Source organism: Polyodon spathula, chromosome 3, assembly GCF_017654505.1.
Source record: "Polyodon spathula isolate WHYD16114869_AA chromosome 3, ASM1765450v1, whole genome shotgun sequence".
NCBI lineage: Eukaryota > Metazoa > Chordata > Actinopteri > Acipenseriformes > Polyodontidae > Polyodon > Polyodon spathula.
The window spans coordinates 72,629,549-72,655,826 of record NC_054536.1 but is presented as its reverse complement, the minus strand read 5'-3'; the positions used below and the strand labels follow the sequence as shown (position 1 = coordinate 72,655,826).

The 26,278-nt window shown below is 37.7% G+C and overlaps 1 protein-coding gene across 1 annotated transcript in view; it reads left to right on the top strand.

Annotated features, from left to right (window-relative positions):
- Positions 1-26,278, top strand: part of LOC121313380 (cytochrome P450 7B1-like) — an 85,669-nt gene that overhangs the window by 42,845 nt on the left and 16,546 nt on the right. Inside the window, exons 2-4 of the mRNA XM_041245843.1 lie at positions 17,287-17,423; positions 22,776-23,372; positions 23,851-24,057. Of these exons, the coding sequence (XP_041101777.1) occupies positions 17,287-17,423; positions 22,776-23,372; positions 23,851-24,057 (941 nt within the window). The remainder of the gene's footprint in view (positions 1-17,286; positions 17,424-22,775; positions 23,373-23,850; positions 24,058-26,278) is intronic.

The window sequence follows — 26,278 nt, the reverse complement described above, 5'->3', positions numbered from 1 at the left end:
GGTGCTGCACTCGGTAGCGTTACCCTGGCCGTCACTACCCGCACAGCCTGGGTCTCCGTCCTACACTTGCTGCTCCCTCAGCCTGCTGTAAGAATACTTAGGGGGGTCTGCCCAAGGTTTTCCCGCTATTGCTGCATTTCTTTTGTTCTCTTTTTCTTTTAGATTTTTTTCTTCCTCCCGTTCTCGGTCCTGGACCAGAGCTTCCGCACACTCAGCACATCCTAGAAGGGCAGACCTGAGGAAACAGCAGAATGTTATTTTATAGGGCTAACAATCCACCCAAGACCCGCCTCTCAGCCACTCAGAGAGAGAGGGAAAGCCCACACCGTCTCTTTCACCTCTCCGTGTCACGACCATGACCAACAGACAGATATTGTATGGCTGCTGCCCTCTTCCTGCAGCACTGAATACACCAGAAGAGTCAGCATAGATCTTCCTGTTACACCAAGTCACTAAAATTGAGTCTCGACTGAGGTCGAGTCATTTAGGAGTAAAGACTCGAGTCGAGTCAGTGACATGCCAAGCTCGAGTTGAGTCGAGTCACTGAATTAGCCGAATCGAGTCACCTATCTGGCTCAAGTCACTTCGAGTCATTAGTTCCGACAGTTCAAGACAGCTTGATTTAATCTGATTGATTTTACAGGAAATCACGAATATATATATATATAAATAGCTGCTAAATTGGGTGGGATGTGCAGTAATGAATGATAACATGAGGTAAACAAAGAACATCTCTAAGTATTTTCTCATTTCTTCTCAAGTGACATTACCGATAGTTGTTTCAGGTTCCTCATGAAAGGAAATTTAGAGACAAATAATAATTTTGAATATAGGCCAAAAGAAAAATAAACTAGGTTTTAATGTACATGTAATTAACATAGAATGCATGCTTTCATTCTTCTCTCAAACTTCCTGAGGAGCTTTCACTCTTCTTTTTCCTACCCCCACCCCCATTCTCCCCCTACCTCTCAAACAGGTCTCTTTTCCACCCTCCTTGTTCCTCTTTACCCCTCCCTCTACCCCATCATCAACTTGTCTTATGTACAAGAAAGCATCAGACTGCTGTCTGAGGTTTGTAGTTGCACTTAAGCATCACTGAGTCTAACAATAATGTGTCACCAAGATGAGAGGGAGGGGGTCTCATCAGCCCCCTTCCCGACTGAAAGCACGCTCCACTGGTGCACTGGATGTTGGGACTGCTAAAGCCTTTTTTGCAAGAGGATACAAGATGTTGAGCTTTGATTTATGAGACACAAAACTTCAGGGATGTGTCTTCCGCCTGTTCAGTCAGTTCCAGCTATCTTTGTTAGCATTATTGGGTCGTCATATTTTGTAAGAGTAGAAGAGTTTGGTGTACTTGTGAGGTGGCTCATCTTCGTCATCTTCACTTATGCTGGAAGTAAAAAATGAATAATTTGAGCAAAAAGATCAGTAAATAGGTAAATATAATAAATAAAGCAATTAGAGCTACAGGCTAATGCAGTTATCACAGTTTTTCAAGTTAAACAAGATAGGCAATAGGTAATTGGAACTGGTAAACAGTTAGCTTAGGTTAACTTTTGTTTAAAAAAAAAAAAAAAAAAAAAAAAAGATGAACGACCTCTTCTCATCTTCAACATTTACGCCAACAAGCCATTGTAAAGAGAAGGCAGGGTCCAGTAGTGCAGCCACAGCATACGCTGCCTCACCAAACTTGATTGATTCTGTAGCTCTCAATTATTCCATCAAAAGCCAATGCAATCTGGTCTCCTGTGTGCCTTCCCATAAAACATTCACATGCCAGAGTGTATGTTGACAATCATCTTCAATAACATGTACTGTTACACCAAGAAAGATCACATCCTTCTGTCTGACCACAAATCCACTGTCGCGTTGAGTCACATTTTGCAAGTTTCTCAGTTATTTCTTCCTTCAGGCTACTTGTCTTTTGAGTGATCTTCTTTTTCATGCTCTGTCTGCACAAAGGCTTATACCGAGGGTCAGCCACCTGCATGTAGTTAAAAAATCCTTCTCCGTGGCAAGCTCTCACCAACAACCTGGTCCATCATGAATGGCCTGAGCCTGTGCACATTTTGGTAAGTAGTATGTGGTAGTATCACCTCCCAAGACTCCTGGCTTGGGTGACTGCAGGAAGGAGGTTATTGATGACTGTCCAGCTGTAACAGTGTCTCTTGTTTTGTTACACCGAAATCTAAATAGAAAAGAAAAACAAAACAAAGTTTATTATACTTGCCAGCCTACCTGCGTTCCCTCTAAGGCTAAAATGCGCACATTTTTCGTAGTAACTGGCAACAACCTTCACACTCAGTTTACTAACTTTCACAAGTTATTATCATAAATATCAACCTCAATAGAGACTCCAGCCTTTCGAGGTAAACCTATTATTTTGAGACCATTACAAAGCATTAACATAAGCATATTTCTGTCTGTCTTGCAGCTGATTCTCCAATTTCCCTCTGTAAATGCACATCACAGTGAAGTGTTCGCTCTGGCACCAGCAAATCTACTGGCACAGGGTGGGCGAAGCAGGCATCTGGCGATTCTGCCTAGAGAGTGCTGCTCGGTGCTGCTCATGAACTTCACAGTTTTAAACTTGTCGTATAATTGAATGCTAAAATCAGTGAAACACAATCTTGCTACGTTATTTAGAAGTATAAATACTCCACTAAACATAAATAAAAATCACAATACTCACACTTTGACGGTTTTTGTTTTATTTCCCTTTTAAAAAAACGACTATTTCAGAAATCATCTAAAGCGTTTTGTAACTGGTAAAAATGTAAATCAGCACATTAGTTGAAAATACACATTTAAGTGTATATGTACAGTGGCTTGCGAAAGTATTGACCCCCCTTAGCATTTTTCCTATTTTGTTGCCTTACAACCTGGAATTAAAATTGATTTTTATTTGGATTTCATGTAATGGACAGACACAAAATAGTCCAAATTGGTGAAGTGAAATGAAAAAAATAACTTCTTTAAAAAAATTCTAAAAAATAAATAACGGAAAAGTGGTGCGTGCATATGTATTCACCCCCTTTGCTATTAAGCCTCTAAATAAGATCTGGTGCAACCAATTACCTTCAGAAGTCACATAACACCTGTGTGCAATCTAAGTGTCACATGATCTGTCACATGATCTCAGTATATATACACCTGTTCTGAAAGGCCCTAGAGTCTGCAACACCACTAAGCAAGGGGCACCATGAAGACCAAGAAGCTCTCCAAACAGGTCAGGGACAAAGTTGTGGAGAAGTACAGATCAGGGTTGGGTTATAAAAAAATATCCAAAACTTTGAACATCCCACGGAGCACCATTAAAGCCATTATTAAAAAATAGAAAGAATATGGCACCACAACAAACCTGGCAAGAGAGGGCCGCCCACCAAAACTCACGGACCAGGCAAGGAGGGCATTAATCAGAGAGGCAACAAAGAGACCAAAGATAACCCTGAAGGAGCTGCAAAGCTCCATAGAAGAGATGGGAGTATCTGTCCATAGGACCACTTTAAGCTGTACACTCCACAGAGCTGGACTTACGGAAGAGTGGCCAGGAAAAAGCCATTGCTTAAAGAAAAAAATAAGCAAACACGTTTGGTGTTCGCAAAAAGGCATGTGGGAGACTCCCCAAACATATGGAAGAAGGTACTCTGGTCAGATGAGACTAAAATTGAGCTTTTTGGCCATCAAGGAAAACGCTATGTCTGGCGCAAACCCAACACCTCTCATCACCCCGAGAACACCATCCCCACAGTGAAGCATGGTGGTGGCAACATCATGCTGTGGGGATGTTTTTCATTGGCAGGGACTGGGAAACTGGTCAGAATTGAAGGAATGATGGATGGCGCTAAATACAGGGAAATTCTTGAGGGAAACATGTTTCAGTCTTCCAGAGATTTGAGACTGGGGCGGAGGTTCACCTTCCAGCAGGACAGTGACCCTAAGCATACTGCTAAAGCAACACTCGAGTGGTTTAAGGGGAAACATTTAAATGTCTTGGAATGGCCTAGTCAAAGCCCAGACCTCAATCCAATTGAGAATCTGTGGTATGACTTAAAGATTGCTGTAAACCAGCGGAGCCCATCCAACTTGAAGGAGCTGGAGCATTTTTGCCATGAAGAATGGGCAAAAATCCCAGTGGCTAGATGTGCCAAACTTATAGATACATACCCCAAGAGACCCCAGCTGTAATTGCTGCAAAGGGGGGCTCTACAAAGTATTGACTTTGGGGGGGTGAATACTTATGCACGCTCAAGTTTTCTGTTTTTTTGTCTTAGTTCTTGTTTGTTTCACAATAAAAAATATTTTGCATCTTCAAAGTGGTAGGCATGTTGTGTAAATCAAATGATACAAACCCCCAAAAAATCCATTTTAATTCCAGCTTATAAGGCAACAAAATAGGAAAAATGCCAAGGAGGGTCAATACTTTCGCAAGCCACTGTAGTAATGGGAGAAGACATACCACGTCCATTATTTATTTTTTGCGAGTGTATTCATCATGTGACTTCACTCTGTCTCAGCTGAAACTCAACATAGCGGCTGCACCAACAAAGAAAAAAAAGCAATGTTTCAGTAAGACAGAGCTAAAATAAATCTGATTCTATATGAGGATTGTGCGATAATATTCTTAAAGTTTTGCTGTAATTTGCGTGATCATGTATGAGTCAATACCAATAAATAGCATAATGCCAGTCGTAAACACGTAGAGAATAAGAAAGCAAATAAGACAGCAACAATGGCAAAGCACTGCGTTCTATGCAGAAAAAACTATGACCTAAGGTACTGCGCTCAAGGCGGAGCTTTACCGAATAAGCTAAATTAATTACAATCGGGTAATACATAGCAGTGAACCTGTTTTAGAGCAACTAGTCAGATAAAAGGATCATAGCCCGATACTGTAGAAATATTAGTTATAATAGTAAATGTGTCAAGGGTGGCCGTGCCTTTGTTGACGACTGGCTATTAAATAGGTCTGACATGAATCTTTCCACCACCCACCCCCAGAACACAGAGCTTGAAATGATACAGTCCTCAACAGGCATTGAGAGCTATTGGTGACTTCCCTGTATCTCTACATCTTCATTTTAGAGGGACTATAATTTTAAAATCTGGGTAAAATATATATATTAAAATTTAATTTAATAATAATAATAATAATAATAATAATAAATATTATTATTATTATTATTAATAATAGTCACATAGTAGTCATCAGTATTAGTATAATAATAATAATAATAATAATAATAATAATAATAATAATAATAATAATAATAAGGCCCAGAAAATAATAATGGTAAGAAACAATGACAGGTTGGTCTCCATTGTCCTATCCCAGAATATCTATTAAGACCAAGATATATATATATATATATATATATATATATATATATATATATATATATATATATATATATGGAAAAAATTTAAGGGACCACTGCAAAATTATCAGTTTCTCTGATTTTATTATTTATAGGTATGTGTTTGGGTAAAATGAACATTTTTGTTTTATTCTATAAACTACTGACAACATTTCTCCCAAATTCCAAATAAAAATATTGTCATTTAGAGCATTTATTTGCAGAAAATGACAACTGGTCAAAATAACAAAAAGATGCAGTGTTGTCAGACCTCGAATAATGCAAAGAAAATAAGTTCAGATTCATTTTTAAACAACACAATACTAATGTCTTAACTTAGGAAGAGCTCAGAAATCAATATTTGGTGGAATAACCCTGATTTTCAAGTACAGCTTTCATGCGTCTTGGCATGCTCTCCACCAGTCTTTCACATTTAGTTGGACTTTAAGAACATAAGAACATAAGAAAGTTTAAAAACGAGAGGAGGCCATTCAGCCCTTCTTGCTCGTTTGGTTGTTAGTAGCTTATTGATCCCAAAACCTCATCAAGCAGCTTCTTGAAGGATCCCAGGGTGTCAGCTTCAACAACATTACTGGGGAGTTGATTCCAGACCCTCACAATTCTCTGTGTAAAAAAGTGCCTCCTATTTTCTGTTCTGAATGCCCCTTTGTCTAATCTCCATTTGTGACCCCTGGTCCTTGTTTCTTTTTTCAGACTGAAAAAGTCCCTTGGGTCGACACTGTCAATACCTTTTAGAATTTTGAATGCTTGAATTAGGTCACCACGTAGTCTTCTTTGTTCAAGACTGAACAGATTCAATTCTTTTAGCCTGTCTGCATATGACATGCCTTTTAAGCCCGGAATAATTCTGGTCGCTCTTCTTTGCACTCTTTCTGGAGCAGCAATATCTTTTTTATAGCGAGGTTACCAGAACTGCACACAATATTCAAGATGAGGTCTTACTAGTGGATTGTACAGTTTTAACATTACTTCCCTTGATTTAAATTCAACACTTTTCACAATGTATCCGAGCATCTTGTTAGCCTTTTTTATAGCTTCCCCACATTGTCTAGATGAAGACATTTCTGAGTCAACAAAAACTCCTAGGTCTTTTTCATAGATTCCTTCTCCAATTTCAGTATCTCCCATATGATATTTATAATGTACATTTTTATTTCCTGAGTGCAGTACCTTACACTTTTCTCTATTAAATGTCATTTGCCATGTGTCTGCCCAGTTCTGAATCTTGTCTAGATCATTTTGAATGACCTTTGCTGCTGCAACAGTGTTTGCCACTCCTCCTACTTTTGTGTCGTCTGCAAATTTAACAAGTTTGCTTACTATACCAGAATCTAAATCATTAATGTAGATTAGGAATAGCAGAGGACCTAATACTGATCCCTGTGGTACACCACTGGTTACCACACTCCATTCTGAGGTTTTTCCTCTAATCAGTACTTTCTGTTTTCTACATGTTAACCACTCCCTAATCCATGTACATGTGTTTCCTTGAATCCCAACTGCGTTCAGTTTGAGAATTAATCTTTTGTGCGGGACTTTGTCAAAAGCTTTCTGGAACTCTAAATAAACCATGTCATATGCTTTGCAATTATCCATTATCGATGTTGCATCCTCAAAAAAATCAAGCAGGTTAGTTAGACACGATCTCCCTTTCCTAAAACCATGTTGACTGTCTCCCAGGACCCTGTTACCATATAGGTAATTTTCCATTTTGGATCTTATTATAGTTTCCATAAGTTTGCATATAATAGAAGTCATGCTTACTGGTCTGTAGTTACCTGGTTCAGTTTTGTTTCCCTTTTTGTGGATCGGTATTACGTTTGCAATTTTCCAGTCTGTCGGTACCACCCCTGTGTCAAGAGACTGCTGCATGATCTTGGTTAGCGGTTTGTAAATTACTTCTTTCATTTCTTTGAGTACTACTGGGGGGATCTCATCCGGCCCAGGGGATTTGTTTATTTTAAGAGCTCCTAGTCCCTTTAACACTTCTGCCTCAGTTATGCTAAAGTTATTTAAAACTGGATAGGAACTGGATGACATGTGGAGCATGTTGTCAGTATCTTCCTTTGTAAAAACTTGTGAAAAGTAATCATTTAATATATTTGCTATTTTATTTTCTTCATCTACGATTTTGCCATTTGTATCTCTTAAACATTTAATCTGCTCTTTGAATGTTCTCTTGCTGTTGTAATATTGGAAAAACATTTTGGAATTGTTTTTAGCTCCCTTAGCAATGTTCATTTCTATTTCTCTCTTGGCCTTTCTAACTTCCTTTTTGACTTGCGTTTGCAGTTCTGTGTACTCTTTCTGCGTACTTTCTTTTTGGTCCTTTTTTAATGCTCTATAAAGTGCCTGAATATTTTTTTTAATTGATCTATTAAACCATTTTGGCAATTTAATTTTACATTTAGATTTGTCTACTTTAGGGATGTAATTGTTTTGCACCTCTAGTACAACATTTTTGAAGAACAGCCATCCTTCTGTGGGTGTTTTCTCTATTTTACTCCAATCTATTTCTGTTAATCTTTGTTTCATACCTTCATAGTTTGCTTTTCTGAAATTGTAAACCTTAGCTTTAGTCATTACTTTTGGGTTTTTAAAAAAAACACTTCAAATGAGACCATGTTGTGGTCTGAGTTTGCCAGTGGTTCTCTGACCTCTGTTTTAGTTATTCTGTCTTCGTTATTTGAAAAGACTAAATCAAGGCATGCCTCCCCTCTAGTTGGTGCCTTGACAAATTGTGTTAGGAAGCAGTCATTTGTTTTTTCCACCATTTCAATTTCATCCTTCGTGCTACCCACCGGGTTTTCCCATTTTATATGGATGAAGTTGAAATCCCCCATTAGTATGGCTTCTCCTTTGCTACATGCATTTCTAATGTCATTGTATAACAGATTATTTTGCTCACCGTCTGAATCTGGTGGTCTATAGCATGCTCCTGTTATTATGCCCATTGAATTTTTGTCCGTTATTCTGACCCATATTGATTCGGCTTTATTTTCTTTGTCCAGGTTTAACACCTGGGCTTCAAGACTGTTTCTTATGTATAGCGCTACCCCTCCTCCTCTTCTGTCCTGCCTGTCTTTCCTATACAGTGTATACCCACAAATATTATATTCGTCCCCATCACTCTCACACAACCAAGTTTTTGTAACACCTATCACATCATAGTTACTTGTTAGTGCAGTAGCTTCAAGTTCAAATTCTTTTTGCCACTCCTGGTGCAAAAATTCAAGCATTTTCAATGGGGTTCAGGTCTGGAGATTGGGCTGGCCATGACAGGGTCTTGAGCTGGTGGTCCTCTATCCACACCTTAATTAATCTGGCTGTGTGGCATGGAGCATTGTCCTGCTGGAAAAAACCAATCCTCAGAGTTGGGGAACATTGTCAGAGAAGAAGGAAGCAAGTTTTCTTCCAGGACAATCTTGTACTTGGCTTGATTCATGCCAAAGCTGCCCGATTCCAGCCTTGCTGAAGCACCCCCAGATCATCACCGATCCTCCACCACATTTCACAGTGGGTGCGACACACTGTGGCTTTTAGGACTCTCCACGTCTCTGTCTAAACATTAGATGCCCCGGTGTTGGGCAAAGCTGAAAATTTGACACATCTGGGGGTGCTTCAGCAAGGCAGGAATCAGGCAGTTTGTCTTTGTGAAGTGCGCATGTAGCTTCAAGTTCAAATTCTTTTTGCCACTCCTGGTGCAAAAATTCAAGCAACTGCTTTGTTTGATGGCTTGTGACCATCCATCTTCCTCTTGATCACATTCCAGAGGTTTTCAATGGGGTTCAGGTCTGGAGAGTGGGCTGGCCATGACAGGGTCTTGATCTGGTGGTCCTCTATCCACACCTTGATTGACCTGGCTGTGTGGCATGGAGCATTGTCCTGCTGGAAAAAACCAATCCTCAGAGTTGGGGAACATTGTCAGAGCAGAAGGAAGCAAGTTTTCTTCCAGGACAATGTGTGACATTGGTAAAAAATCCCGCCAGTGCTAATCTTTTAGGCAATTAATTGAGCAGCCTAAAATGATATACTGCGCTGCCATTCTAGATTTCATTTTATTTCTTTATTTTATAAACTACAGAATAGAGGGCATTTCAAAACATTTGGACATACTGAGAAGTATACTTTTTGGCATATTGATAGGAGTGTTTAATATTGCTAGTCAGTTCATTCTGATTTTTCTTCTATCTTCATGTTCTCTAGTGACAGATAGTTTGCAGTCAAGTTTTAATTGTTCATCTTGATTGTGTTTTACATGAGCTTAAAGCTACAACAAGCAGTGCACGTTCTATATTTTAAATTCGGCTGGTTCTCTGCAACATTGAACAACATGCTAGCTGTGATACCCTTATTGGGAGTGGTCTGTACTTGTATGTTTAAAAACAGAACACTAAAAAGCCACTGTAATCATTATTTTGCATCTGCAGTCACTCAAAAAACAGCTGTTAAAAGTTGAAAGCGATGCAAAGTGGCAGGGCCTGAAGATGTTGTTCATTCAACTAATTCCATTTTGATGTGATACTTACTGGCAGGGTTGAGTAGTGAATTCAACATTTTTGACAGCCATCACCACCGCTGACCAGTAGTTTCAATGTTTGTGTTTGAAGGGGAAAGATAAGAAAAATAAATGTCCATACCTTTTGTTTTTTTTGAGCCACTGGATCAGAGGCCGCTGCCAACAACTATCTAAATCAGTGCCATGTCAGCAGGTTTTTAGTCTGAAGGTCACTCAAACATCTGGCCCCACTGTCTTGTCCTTTATGGTTTATCACTGGCCAGCATCTGTTTATAGATTATATCGCAACCTCCCTTTGATTACTTTGACAGCAAAAAGAAGCTTCTCTTATACTGGACCTGCCAACAGATGCATGCATTATAGGCAACCTTTTCTGTGGACGTGCTTAAATGTCATGTGTTCAAAACCAGGTTTTTAATTGTGGAGGACAACAATGCTGAGTAGTTCAAATTTGTAATAAAAAAATTACAAAAAGAGGAAATAAAACACAGTAATCAAAAAGTACAAAGAAAAGGTGCTGCACTTGGCAACGTTACCCCGACCATCTCTATCTGCATGGCCGGGGTCCCCGTCCCACGCTCAGCCTGCTGGTTGTACACTTATGGGTTTTCCCCGCTACCTCTATTTTTGTTTTCGTCTCTTTGGGTTTCTTTCTCTCCTGGCCATTCTCGGTCCTGGACCAGAGCTTCTGCAAGCTCGTTTTACTTCTAGAGGGGCAGAGCTGAGGGAACAGCAGAATGTTATTTTATAGGGCTAGCAATCCCTCCAAGGTCCGCTTCTCAGCCACTCGGAGAGAGGGAAAGCCCACACACCCTCTGCCCCACCTCTCTGTGTCACTGCCATGACCGACAGTCGGATATTGTAAGGCTGCTGCCCTCTCCCTGCAGCACTATGAATGCACTAGAAGAGTCAGCACAGATCTCCCCCCTGTTCCCTTCATATAATTGATTTTTTTTCAACTTTAGGCAAGTGTTTGTACAATGTATTTATCTAGTATTGATGTTTTATTTATTTAGTAGTTACTACTTCAGTGCAGGAATCCAACAACATTTTTATAAACAAAAAACACTAATGTTTAGCTTTTGGAAGTAATTATTAAAATTATTGTCACTATCCCAGTTAAACAAAAACAAATCACTGCTCTCTTATTTTCAATTGCCTACTACAACTCTCGTCTTTCAGATCATGACATTGCAATATATGCTCGCCAAACAAAATACAAACAAGACTTCATTAGTCTAAAGTGCTTTTTATAAATGTGCAACATTTTATCTAGCAACGAGTGTCTGACTACAGTTGGCCCAGGCAGTATAGGATGCTCAGCAGGTGGGTGACTTTAGTCGTTAGGTTAGGTTAGTCAAAGTTAGGGTTATATAAGTATCATATGGAAAAGCTGCAGCAACTCAAGTTTAACATGCTGTGCCTGATTTATTTATTTATTTATTTATTTTGACAGTTTTTTGGTGGTAGATGTATGGCCCTTATTTGTTGTAAGGTTTTTATTCTGGTTTCAAATGTAGAGCTGCATCATCTCTGCAGTGACAGAATGGAATACCAGGGGAGTTACTTACGGAACTGATGCTGGAGTCTCACAGTCCCTTCATTAAACAGAAGATCATATGAACTGAATTAAGTAATACTTCAAGGTTTTTAAAGGGTATTGCCAAGTGAAACCAGATTGGGGAATTTCCGGTTTCAAGAAGAGATGTCCGTAATGTAAATCTTTTCTTTACTGGTATGTAGACAGCTATGTGTAACATATAGCAGGTACATTATTTATGGTTTCACCCTTGGCATGTTGTTTTTGCAGACAGTTACAATAGTTAGCTAAAAACTGAAAGATATGGATTGAACTAAGCTTACAACTTAACAGATTTTTTTTTCACAATTTGTCATAAAAACATTTACATTTCCAGGTCAATCCTACAAGGTGCTTGGGCGTAATATGGCTCACAGGGTTTCTTGGAAAAACTGTATGAGACCTGAGTATACAGCCTTTGGACACAACGCATATGTATTACAAAAATAAATAATGTAAAAAAAATGTATTAAAAAATGAGCCAATTTTTACAAAGCCATTCAGGCTCAAGGCACAATGTGGCTTGTTTGGTATTATCAGCCTTGTCTAACATTGTTCCCCTGGCTTAGCTGTAGAACTGACTTCAGAAGGATCGCACATAGTGTCATATCAGCTGCCCTTGGGAGAAAAGTGCATTGTTGGAGCTGGAAATAGTGGATCCAAAGGGAATGCTCAGGGTTATCTCCTTTTCTTTATTCCAGCCCAACTTTCAGCTTTTCTTGCTGTTGCTTACTCTGGTCTATGCACTGATTGACTATCCCTAGATAATTAGTGTCATGTTGTACTGTGGCTAAATTATGTCACTGTGATGTGACTAAAAATGAACAGTTGTACCCTCTGAATGGCACACATACACAAACCAGGTCTCAGTTGTGTCAAGGCTTAAAAATCCTTCTTTAACCTGTCTCCCCTTCATCTACACTGATTGAAGTGGATTTAACAGGTTACATCAATAAGGGATCATAGCTTTCACCTGGATTCACCTTGTCAGTCTATTTCATGGAAAGAACAGGTGTTCCTAATGTTTCGTACACTCAGTATATATATATATATATATATATATATATATATATATATATATATATATATATATATATATATATATATATATATATACACACACACACACATACATATATAAAATATTTTAGACCATCGGTACGGTTCCCTACTGCTCAGCACCCTGGTGTTGGGTTAGCAAGCTATTAACTCTTTGGGACTGTAATGCCAGCCTTTACAGGCTCAGTTCGAAAGGAGCCAGCCTGCCAGCCTGGATTATTTAGCATTTTCATTATTAATCTGTCAGGAGCTCCTTTGGAAGGAGTCATGAGAGACAAAACCTATAAACTGTTCCAATCACACACCACCTATAGTGGAGTGGAGGAGGGAGGAAGAGAGGGGGCTATGTGCTCTGCTGTACCTCCGGACAGAATGATCAAGTCATATAAATAGTCAGGATAATATAATTTTCTCTTCTTAAAAGAAGAAACAGGAAACACTTGAAGTGAGAGCCCCTGCCAGTTGTGGCAATGAGAGTGTTGCTTTTTTTTTAAATCAGTTTTTATCAGACAAATGTGTTGAGATGTTTTTTACAAATGTAATTTTATATTTCTGACCGTTTTAGACTCTTACAGAAGCCATGAAGTATTAAACAATTTCATGAACATCACATGTAATTCATTAAAGCAATCCTAATGTTAAGTTTGACATGTTGTGTCAGTAAGGAACTGGTTCAGCTTGGAAACCGAAACAGTTAATTCAACAAATGATTCTCCCCTTGTATAATTTGGGCCATTGCTATTGCTATTTTACAATGCTATTATACCACAGACTGTTGTAAAAAAATAATCAAATAGACTGATTGAGTTTGGGGGCGAGATGAGAAAACTTGCTGCTGACTTATCTATGGAGTCGATGGGTTTGTAATACATCGCAGTATAGTTCTGCTTACAAGGCGAGGGCTCTGTGGCACAACATGCTGGGTACCTGTAGCAGCAAGAGAACACCATTAACTGTGATGAGTAAAGATAAACATGCATTTCAGCTTTTTTCTTTGCAATATCAAACAGATCTGCTGTACATAATGAGTGTTTCAAATTGTGTTCCCCTTTCATGTAAAGTGTTAACAAATGCTAAGCCATTTTAAAGACATTTGAATTATGACTACAGTCAATGTATTTCAACATACTTTTTTGTGTTGATTTATGTTAGATTAAATAGACTGTAGACAATCATAATTGTATTGTAGGCTTCTATAGTTTTAGAATGAACCATGACTTAAATGTTGACAGCCTGCTTATACAATTGCATGTGAGTCCTTTACCATGAAGGGCCTTGTGCCCAAGCACATTTGGCAATTGCCTTGTTGTGGACGATACCACGTCAGGCACGTTAACATTAATTGCACCAATAATACATTTAAATCGCAAGTATTGGCATAACCTTTTGACAGTGTGTCGTGTGAAATGTTTTAAATTTTTATGAATTTTTATAGCTACTTTCTAGGTTATTTGTGAAAAGACAAATGGAAGTTAGACTCTTGGCAAGCTGTTATTTATTTTGACATTTTAAATGTTAGTTATTTCCTCATAATTTAACTGGTCACAATGAGAAATGAGCTAAAAGAAGCAAACATGTGAGGATATGGAAGTTTTTACTCACTGTATAAAAAATTTGGTTACTAGCTTTTCATTAGAAACAATCCTAGATTTTATCAGTAAGCGATTGATTCAAAGAGACGTTTTCCATTAGCTTCTCCCATAACATTATTCAATGCAGAAACCTGTTACATTTTCCAAAATTATATTTTTAATTTTTTTTTTTTTTTAGTTAAAGCCCATTCAGTATTCAAAAACATGGTCATTTTTTTATCAACAGTCTTATCATTTTAGATTACAATTGTAGATACAGAAAATTTGGACAACGCTATAAAGGGTTTTCCCATGTATATATATATATATATATATATATATATATCATATAGTATTATAACCCCTTTATTTTGTGTTCTTAAGCAGCAGTCTGCATTCTGTAAAAATAAGAAACCACAGCAGAACCACTACAGCGCCCTGTGGACTGACAATTCCATGTATGTATGGTCAGTGGGGAAAAATAAGCCTCATGTTAACTCTTCATGTTTGGCAGCTAGACATTTAAAAAAAAAAAAATTATTGCAATGCTGCAGAAAGATGAAGGTATACAGGTCAAACAAAAGATTAGGTACGACAATGCGTTGTGTGTGTGTGTGTGTGTGTGTGTGTGTGTGTGTGTGTGTGTGTGTGTGTATATATATATATATATATATATATTTTTTTCTATAGACGTATTTGGATTAGATGTTATCCGCGGTTAGAGATTAACAAAATAACTGCTTAAATGAAAATGCATCATGTTTTAAACAGGCGGTTAATATTTATGAATTGCAGACATGTGAAAACATATTTTTTATAATTTGTTAGCAAAATGTTGAACCTGTACTTACAACATTGTGTATTTTTTTTCAAGGTTGTTAGCTTAAATGGGAAAATAGATTTTATTATTATTATTCAGCATATTCAGTAAATGCCAATTAATTTAACCACAGTACTTTAAAAAAATTTAAAAAGTCTGAAATGTATACATCTGCATCTTTAAATGCCTGTGCATGACAATATTGTAATATTGTAGATTCTTAGAGCGCTTGCTGGTGCCAGTATAATTTTCTGTGTCACGTTGTGATTAATAAACAGGCATAACATTGCTGTTGTAGTAAAGGAGACAGTGTTTTATTTATCCATTAGACAGGTGGATGTGGGAAAACCTGTATTTAATAGTCTAACAACCAGATTTAATCAATCTTTTAGAAAAATACTGAATATAAATAATGATATGAAGTAAGAACAGGAAAAACTTAACAGCAGTGATACAGCCCCCAAAGCTCTAGAGCTACTCATTTATGTTAAGGTATTTTAATTTAATTAAATGTATATTGGAAAGCCACATGGTACTAGATCATTATGAATTTGGTGTTATCTTTTTGATGGTGTGTGGGTTTAAAAAATAAAACAATATGAAAGATAATCTTTTTTATGAAATGTAGAGCTATTTTGCTTTTTATAACTGGTCATTTTTTTTGTTGTACCTTTTCTTCATGAATATTTTGTGAAAGGTTTTTTTTTGTTTGTTTATTTTTTTGGATGAAAGTGGACAAAAATACAATTTCTGAAAAAATGCACCAAAAAAGGCAGATTTCTGCTGTGGTGTATGTACTGTAGGTCATAAGTTGAATTAATGTTATGGCCTTGACATGGCGTTTAGCAGGGTTCATCTTATTACTGCCAAAGCTTAGCATGACTAAAGTAAACGACGACCCTCACATCTGGGTCCTAAGGAAACATATCCTTGATGTGAGCCCACATAGTCATAGCATTAAGTTAATTCGCCCCAAGATTTCTGAGATGCGTCTTTTTACCCCACGGAAAGCCTGTGAAGAATACAGCTTTTGACCGATTGACAAAGCGTGGAGGGTGAAATTTGATGCATCAGATTAGAATATGACAAAAAGCCTGTCTAGATATTTGCCACAATGCTACCTTTGTTGAGCACTGTCCGCCCCTTCAAGTGAAGGCAGACAATGGCTTGCACTTAATATGTATTGATGTTTTGTATTCATTTTTTGGGGGGAAATGGCAAACCTTTTGTAATTCTTTACAAGTTTAAAGAGGATAATTGAGGATATGGTGTAAACTGTCAGAGGTCGAGATTTGATGATCTCTCCTGTAATCTTGGATTAGTCCCAGTTTTATTTTTTGTTCCACTTGGAAGGAATTAACTATCAGCATTCTAGGGCACAGTAAGCTTGCATTACCTTAACCTGTCATTGGGGTTGTTTTGTGTGTTACAAAATGAAGACCAAATGAAAGCTGCTTTCAGAAAGGGAAAATGTAACCCAGTCTGAATACTTTTACATTTATGTTCCTTTTTCCTTTATTTAAAATTTTTAATTTTAAATACAACATTTTTGTCGTAGTTGAGTTTACCGTCCCTTCCCCCTGTCAATCACACGAAGGTCAATACTCTTGTTTCCGGTTCCCGGTTCAAGAACATTGCGATCATTGCAACATTGCGTGTCTCTAATAAAAATTACCATTCTCTACAAGATAAACGTCTGATCCAAGTTATTACAATTTTGTAATGTTTTTTTTTTTTTTTTTTCGGGAAACACAAATACCATAATTCCTGCGAGAGTGTTTTAGAAAACAAAACTGGAACATGACAGGTTAATACTGCTGCATGCATTTCTGTGTCGTGCATGATGTTAAAGCTGGTGATCTCCTGGTCTTTGATTAGATCTGAGCCAGTAAATATGTTGTGATTAATCAAAATGGGTCACCTTCACAGATGGGATGCAGTGTCTGCATTGTTTGTAGAGATTTGCTTTATGTCTTTCAGCAGCACTTATTTGATCTTATAGAGAACATCTGATTCAAATACTTGTTTGAAAAAGTAAAAATAGAGGGTGTGTCTGACCTGGAGTAACATGGGTTCAGAGTAACATCATGCTTTTTTTTTTTTTTTTAACAAAATGTGAGAGCTACATTAAAGTAGCCGTTATGAAGCAAAAAATGGTTTATGGATTTTAAACCATTATGAGCCTTGTTTATTTTAAGTAAGTAACCATCAGTCTAGGAATCAGTGTGTTCTCTATGTCTTCATGTACTCTTTTGCTCATTGATGTGTCAAACTTGGCAGTGGGCTCGCAACTGTACATATCAAAACACACAATGCGGTATTATTTTATTTAATGTGAAATGCTTTTGTTTTCACAGGAGACCTGGGGAGCCTCCTCTAGTGAAAGGATGGGTTCCCTTCCTTGGGAAAGCACTTGAGTTTGGTAAAGATGCACACAAATTTCTCAATGTCTATAAGGAAAAATATGGAGATATCTTTACAGTACGCATTGCTGGTAGGTATTTCCCTGTTTAAATTGTTACACATTTATTTCTGTAGTTTTATTTAAAAAAACAAAAAAACAAAACATAAACATTTAGCAGGGTTCATCACATATTTTTATTTCAATTGCTTACCAGTGCAGAAATTACCGTCATTCTGTGACCTGGAGAGAAAAAAAAAAAAAAAAACTGCCAAAATGAATTCTTTAGGTTCTTTACATTAGTGAACTGATGGGATAAAGTTTTAAATAGCCTATTTAAAAGTTAAGACAGGGTTTGTTTTGTGTTAGGGTGTATACCTTTGTTTCTTTTAAAATTAATTTTCATACAAGACACAAGTCTGGTCCTGTCATTGCATTTTACCTATGTATTGTAATTTTTAGTTTTCAAAGTAGTTCATTTGGAAAATGCAAAACGATGCTTGCAGTGGCTGGCATTGCCTGTACCAGTAATGTGATTCCACTGATTGCCATTTCTAAAGTGATGAGCAAATGATTGTCATTCTGATAAGTTCCAAGGGACATGGATGTCATCTTAATAAAGACATTAAAAAGCACATCTTTCTATGACAAACATCCTGACCTGTCGCAGAAAATAGTTCTCTAATTGGTTTTGTGTGGTGGTGCAGCAGAATCGTTTTCCCCAAACATCATTTCTGCGAAGCACTACTGTACATCATTGTCAACAGTTCAGAGAAATCTTCCAAATAAGAGAATGATTAAGTAAATGGGATGTTTTCCTTCTTAAAAAAATAATTGAAATAAAATCAGTTCAATGTGATTGTATGTCAGGAACATCTTATTTATAGTAGCATGCTTCCGAACAATGCCAGTGTTGGACAAAATTGAAACTTTTTGGAAGAATGCCTGAGATCAGAATAATTTCTGTACAGCTTAGCTGGAAACACATCCAAACAATGCCAGCCTAATTGTTTTCTTGTAAAAAGCTAAATCTGACCAGTGGACAGTATTCAGGAAAATATGTTCTTGGAAAACTTCCAATGGTCCTTTTAGAAATGAGGAAACACCCTGTTAACCTTTTTGGAACTTTTGTTTTACTTAGTTGTGTGTGTCTCAGGCATTTAATACAGTGGGCTAGACTAAGATCTTGTTGTCCTGGATTGGGGAAGCTGTAGGTCAAAAGGGTACAGTTCAGTACGGGTTCAGTAGTTTACATGATGGTGGTACTGGCTTGATTCTAAAAGGTGTAACCCTTTCGATTTCTTATCAAGCTGGACATCCTTTTTCTTCTAAATGCCACTTGTCCACAGGCAGTCTGGACCTAAAATTAGGTTATCCAGCAACAGCATTGGTTTGAGATATGAAACTTGTTAATGGTTGGATTTGAGTCTTAAAATGAATAGGGAACATTTTATTTTCTGGTTGTTAAAAGGTTTCATATTTGCCTCTTCCGGCTGATCAAGGGATTTGTCTCACCTGTGCTTACAGAATTAATATTTGAAAGTACCATATTACTTTGAATTAACATTGCAGCGTTTATTTCAAATTGCTAAAAACAGCTGTGAGAAATAATAGAGAAATAATAACGAGAGAATTGTCAGTTCAGCACTGTCGGTTTATTTTCCCTTTCTTTCCTTACAGCAGTTTCTAAGAGTATCAGGGCTGAACTCTTTAATATACGGTGCTTCTGAAAGATTCTTCAGCGTGTCTTATTAGCCAAAATACCATGCATACAGCCAAAACAGAATTGCATTTAAGAAACTTAAATAACGATTGTACAGGTCCTGCGTTACTACTAAATGCATTACATGTCTTGATATTACGTATAACATATATATATATATATATATATATATATATATATATATATATATATATATATATATATATATATATATATATATAATGTATATATATATATAATGTTTTTATTTTAGTGCTGCTGTATTTACTCCTACACCTGTATGACTACATAGTGCTGTGTACCTATGGTATTCTTTTCTTGTTTGGGTTCTATAACCTTTACAGTAAAATACCACAGTACTTAATTTGTACAGAGAGAGTTGCCATGGTGCAAGCAGTTACAACAATACCATTATTAAAAATCGCACATTCAAAATAATTTTTATTTGAAACATACTGTACTAGTGATACAAAAGCAACCGCAGGACAAAAAAAAAAAAGAAAGAAAAATATGACAGTAATTTCAGAGACTTCACATTTATTTTATTGCCTCTGTATGTATTCTGCAGCTAAAGACTTACACAAATATTCCTGGGCTTGCTTGCTCATCTTTACCTGTATTGAAAGACACGTCTCCTGTTATTACAGCCTGCAGTACAAGTAGCCACAGAGCAACACACCTCTGCTTCCCCATCAAGCCCCAGCACAAATTAAGCACTGCAATGCTGGTATGCTCCAGCGCGTAATTGTATTCTTTTAAGTACATTTTATTCAAGTCTATTCGATTCATTTTGTTTCTATTTGTAATGTTTTGCCATACTAAAGATCAATTGAGGACACCCCATGAGTGGTAGCTTACTGATTATTCAAGTGATTGTTGACCCTCTGCATTTTTATGAACGTTTAAATGTTATGCAGTGTCAACGTTTAAATCACATCTACATACACACACACACTCTCTCTATATTGCATTCTGATGTATACTGACAGCCCTGGTTAATATTTTCTAAGCAAAGAAACCAAAAATAAGCAAATAACATTTTAACACCGCAAAGACTTAACTACATAGTTAAAAAAAGAAAAAAAAGACATATTCACCAAAGTATATATTGAAATGTTTATATTTAAATGTCCTCTTCAATCAAACAATGTTTGTAATTAAAGTTGTCAGTGGAAATATAACTATATATGTATTCAACACATTTTCAGATAGTATAATGTTTTTAGGATAGTTTGTTTCTTAAAGGTTTATTAAAAGAAACATATGTCTTATATTTGAGCATCAAAAGAAACTTATCAAACTTATCACTTATATTTGGATAAATTCACTAGATGTGATCAAAAAATGACAAACTCTGTTTTAGAGCAGGTGCAGTGACTTTTTATTGTGCTGATTAACAATTGACATCACGAAGATGCTGCAAAATGATCTGTGATCTTGGGCAGATGTTGTGACTCTTGGTCTCCCAGTTCGTGGCCTGTCATTGACAGAATGTGTCTGCTTATACCATCTCGCCAGGTTTGAAATTGCTGGCTGTGAGCACCCAAGACCGCAAGCCACAGTACTGTACATAAACCTCCCAAAGATTGCTAAAAGTCCTATTTTTAAATGCCAATATAACACACAATCAAGTAGTATATTAAGTAATGCATATAAGGTTTGCCTTTTATGCAGTTCATTGTATATGACAAAGCATTACTAAATAATACAACATATTCAGATTCACGTATTCACACAAGCTTTACATTAAATTGTTAAAAAGAGATCCCTGGCCTACTTATTTGATGTGTGTCTCGGAGGTCCTTTACTTCAGTGCAGTAGTTCCAGTATACAAACAAAAATTGTACTAAACATAAATCGCTGTTCGGTCCAAAATCATACAGAACAATTTCAAGTGGAAAAGCCATCCGCCTATGGGAAGATAGGGGGACAGGGTCCAGGAGTCTGTGGTAATTACAACTTTTTCTCCCTTTTGAAAGTTTTGGATGAACAGCTGCAGCACATTCTATAGCAAACGTTGTTAAGAATGTGTGTGTTTTTTACTGCCATCAGAAACTCCACCCACAGTAATTTCTGAATATTTTAATTTCAAATGGTGAAGCATTAAACTTGTGTTTTTGTGGTACGCCAATTTTATTTGGCATAAGTTACATAGCAAGTTTTTCTTGTCCGGTTCCTCAAAATACTTTGCTTCACTTTGTTCCTTTGTTTAGAGATGCCATTTTATTAAAAAGTATAACCAATGTCAAATAAACGCTTGTCATTAACTCTCTTACCACATGGACTGGATACCATACCTCATCTATTATAGAATTAACACAGAATGCGCCACCAGATCGACTGAGAATAAAACCTGCCCCAGTGTCAATCTTTCTGTTGCACCAATTAGAAAAACTACTTGGAGGCAATTAGCCAGACTCCTTCCTTTTTATAATATCAGCCCTTACAATGGCACCTCCGGAGTTGGATATGTGACGGACGGTGGCAAAGTGCCCCGCCCCTGTGTGTATTTTGTGTTGTATGTTGTGTGTTAATGTTGGTGTATAGTCATTGGTACACAGGATATAAACGGATCTGTGTAACACAAATGTTTAAAATGTATATTTGTATTTAGGCACGATTATTGCACAGCACTTCACGTGCAAGTAAAATGTAATAATATGTAAGCACGGGGAATTGCGCTTTATTAATTCACGTGCAGTTGTACCGTGACTCCAGTTGAATGATTGGTTAGCAATTGAGTCTCGGTACAGCTGCATAAAAGCTGCATGTTTTCACTCACTCAGGGTTGTGTGTTCGGTGAGTGGAGAACGGGTGTGGAGAGGAGAAAATAATAACGAAAAGTAAATCATAAATTCAGCTCACCGTGTTTGTCTGAGTAATCCGTTTTTGTTTGTCTCTTTGTTTTAGCTGCCAGTGCCATGTCCTATTTTTTGTACTGTTTTATTTTATAATAATAAACCGCTCAGCAGCTCATCCATTTATCATTTCATCTTGCAGTACTGTGTGTTTCTTCTGGTCTGATGTCCCCACTACAGCCGTCTTTGTCACATGGACTAACTGAATATGTATTAATTTTAGTGATTTATCATTAAAAAAATGCATTTGGGGGAATTTATCACGTGACCGGCTATACGTCTAGCATATTATTAAATGTTTGACCATTTCTTTAGAGTTTATACATTTATACATTTAAACATAAAATTCCCATCCCTACAACCTTGTGTTCTGAGTAAGGAGCTATCATGTGTGAGCCAGGACCAGATATAACAGATCTTTCTACTATATTTGTTATGTGTGTAGAGACTTTCCTCAGGATCATAGCCTTCAAGTCATTGGAATATAGTGCCCCCGCCCCCCATCTCTGGAAAAGAGATTATTATTAAATAAAGCAGCAAGAATCTCAGATCAGCATTTTATTTGTACCACTATGTCATAGACCTCGATTTAATTTAATTAGACTTGGCTACTGTAATCTTACAGGCTGAAAAATGGCTCACTCTAGTTTTTTTCCTCGGTTTATCCAGTTTATTAAAGTGAGTTGTGCGATTGCACTGGCATCTTATAATAAATCAATAGTCTAAATCTGTCAGCGTGACTAAGATGCTAATAATTAGCTGAGCATGAATAAATAATTATGCTTCTGGTTTTAGTTGCTATGTCCCTTTCAAGACAAATTATGTGTATTCTCATTAATTATTTTCTTTTCTATTTTCCTTAAGGTAAATACATGACTTTTATAATGGACCCACTCCTTTATCCATATGTGGTTAAGCATGGGAAACAGTTAGACTTCCATGAATTCTCAGACCATGTTGCACCTATAACTTTTGGCTACCCCTGTATTAGAGATCCCAAATTCCCTGGATTGGGTGAACACATCCAGAGGGCCTACCAGTATCTACAGGGTGACAGTCTGACATCCCTCACTGAAAGCATGATGAAGAACTTGAGTTTTCTGTTCCAGCAAGACTACATGAATGTAGCAGAGTGGAGAATGGAGAAAATGTATTATTTCTGCAAAAAGATCATGTTTGAAGCCACTTTCCTGACTTTGTTTGGAAAGCCTCCCCATGCTAACAGACACCTGGGTATGGATGCATTGAGAGAGAAATTTGAGAAGTTTGATGCAAAGTTCCCATTGTTAATTATGAGAATCCCCATCTCTTTACTGGGAGAAACCAAAACAATTCGGGACGACCTGATCAATTTCTTTCTCCCACAAAAAATGGCGCAGTGGTTGGACCCAGCAGCATTTGTTCAGCACAGAACTAAACTTTTTGAACAGTATGAACTACTTGGGGACATTGACATAGCTGGTAAGGCACGTATATGTAATATAGCTAAATCTGTTTGCCATATTCACCAAATATGTTTAGCTGAATGGAAGGCAGGGTTCTGTGACCTTGAGACATTTTCCATTCCCCTTAATTGACTAATGATGTTTTTATCCTGCAACAACCCTTTTAGATAATTGAATTCTCTTTTCCCTTTTTTTCTTTTTTGCTGAGGTGGTAAAACAAGATACTTAAAGCCGATAATGAGAAAGATTACAACATTTCCCCCCAACCCCAACCCCCCCCCCCCCCCCCACACACACACACCTTCCTCCCAGAAAACATTACATTTAAACCATCCTCATTAAGCAGAAAATTAGACTTCAGAAGCCTATTGGTGCTCATTAGCATTCACTGATCCTTGGCTGGGTCTGTGTCCTAACATCTTTTAATTAGCACACTGCAAATCTAATCAGTGTAATAAATGCTATTAATCTTCCTTTTCACTTATTTCTCCCAGCACATCATTTTGCCATTCTGTGGGCCTCCGTTGGAAACACAGTTCCAGCCTCATTCTGGGCCATGTACTACCTAGCGATGCACCCAGAAGCCCTAGCAGTGGTGCGTGGCGAAATCGACCATGTTCTCCAGTTAACAGGTCAAGAAGCAGGCTCTGGACATAGCATTACCCTCACTGGAGAGCAATTAGACAGTCTGGTCTATTTAGGTAATTTTTTTTTCTTATTTTGCATGTACATTTGTCACAAGATGTTACTCCCTGTATGGAGGTTTGGATTCAATAAAAAAATTGATAATTTCCATATTGTACGATTAGATTCAAACAGACTTTTTAGAGGTGTACTTTAAATTGATCAAAGCTACCAAAATAATTCCATACATTTCACAAGCTATGAACATTAATTCTATCAGGAGGTGAGTGGCATGGGTGAAAATACAATGTCCAGACAGTAATTCAATGTTCAAAACAGTCTGTATTTATTAATGCAATAATAAATCTGCCACTTTACCAGCAGTGGTATTGGGGGGTATACGACAGGAGTTCAGTCCCAAAATAATAATAACAGTAATATTTATAATCCACGTGGTGCACAGCAAAGTGCTGTCTGGTGTGGTGCTCGCTGTGCTGTGCAATGCAGTGCAGTGCTGTGTGGTTGGTGCTCGGGGTAGTTGTGTTGGCTTTCTGGCTACAGCTCCCTGGCTCTTACTCATCTGCAAACCAGGGATTAGGAACAGAAAAAAATGAATCTTGGTTATAAATCTCCCTCCCGACCTGTGAGGGAGCTGTATAAAGGGAACAGAATGCTCTGGACTGGATGACCTGACAATTCATTCCCAGGGTTAGGTGGAAGTTGGCCATCTAGAAATTGGGCCGTAGTTACGATACACCAAGTCATCACCCCAGAGAGGAAGTGATGTGGCAACTTTGGATTGGAGGAGAAACGGTTGCACTCATTAACCAAGGGGGCGTGACTGACGGTGTATAAGGAGACGTAGCAAGGATTGTGTTCCTTTGTTTATGGTTAAGCGGAATCGGAAGGAGTACTGTGAATTACCATGAGCGTGTTTGTTTTGTTGTGTCTAAAAATCTACTGTTATTATTAGATGGCTAGCACGATCCGCAGCTGTTGCTTAAGACCAGCACTAAACCCGGATAACACTGCACCATTGTACACAGATAAATTGTATTACACCACAAGCACTATAACACTCACTCTGGACTTGTGAACACATGTGTCTTTGTGTGTGTTCTACTGTATTTATTATTTACGAACTGTGTCTTATTATTTTGGGACTACAACCCATTGTTTTGGAACAGTGCAATACACATTGCTGTATATTGCCTGGGATTATTCTTTGTGGTCACCAGACCAGGATTATAAAAATAAAAACCAGTTTGGATGATGAACTTTGTTGTTAGTCTTCTGTTTCATAATCACATCACCACTACACCTGCGCATTGCAAACCACTTCACATCATGCTACGTAAACAAAGAGAGAGGAGCATCAATGAGACGAGGTTGGGGTCTGGTGGGAGAATGGTCTGATGGTAACAAACGCCAATCAAAGGGAGTTGGTACGGAGTGTGACCAAGAGGGCAAGGTTACTGGGCCATCCAGGGCAGAGGCTACTCCTAGCCCCTCTCAATATACCAGACATGCAGGCCTGAAGTGCAGACCTAGTGTGGGGCCAAAGCAATGACCCCACACTGGTGCATGCTTGGGAACAGGTCCAGTCTATTGAAGGTAAGGATGTTGACAGAGCTGGGGCACTAGTATATCCTCACTTCATTATCAAGGGGCAATTATTATATAGGGTAAACCTTGCCATGGGCACAGGACAGCCTGTAACATGCACGATATCCCTTTTACAGGGCACCTCGGAGCTGATAAAACAAGGGAACATATGTTGGCTCGACTTTTATTGGGTCAAAATATATAGCCACATGCCCAAACTGCCAGAGAGTAGCACTGGGTCGAGTGCGCCCCGCCCCTTTGGTTCCACTGCCCATTATTTCCACTCCCTTTGAACGCATTGCAATAGACATAGTGGGCCCTTTGCTACCTTCTGATTCCAAGTAGAGGTCCACTAGTGCAGCTGCAAAAGCCAAGGAACTAGTGCAGATTATGTCAAGAGTAGGGATCCTCAAAGAGATACTGACTGATCATGGAACTAACTTTCTGTATAATATGTTACAGCAAGTATATAAAATATAAAAAATACGTCCCATTAGGACATCTGTTTATCATCCACAGACAAATAGTTTGGTGGAGCGATTTAATCAGACCTTAAAGCAGATCCTAAGACTATTCAATTGCTGAACAATGCCCTGATAGCGGCGCTACAGTTCAATTTGTTTAGTAATCTCAAAACTATACACTTTCTTCAAAATGTGTGACTTCCGGTTCCCACTTTCCATAGAGTCGAAC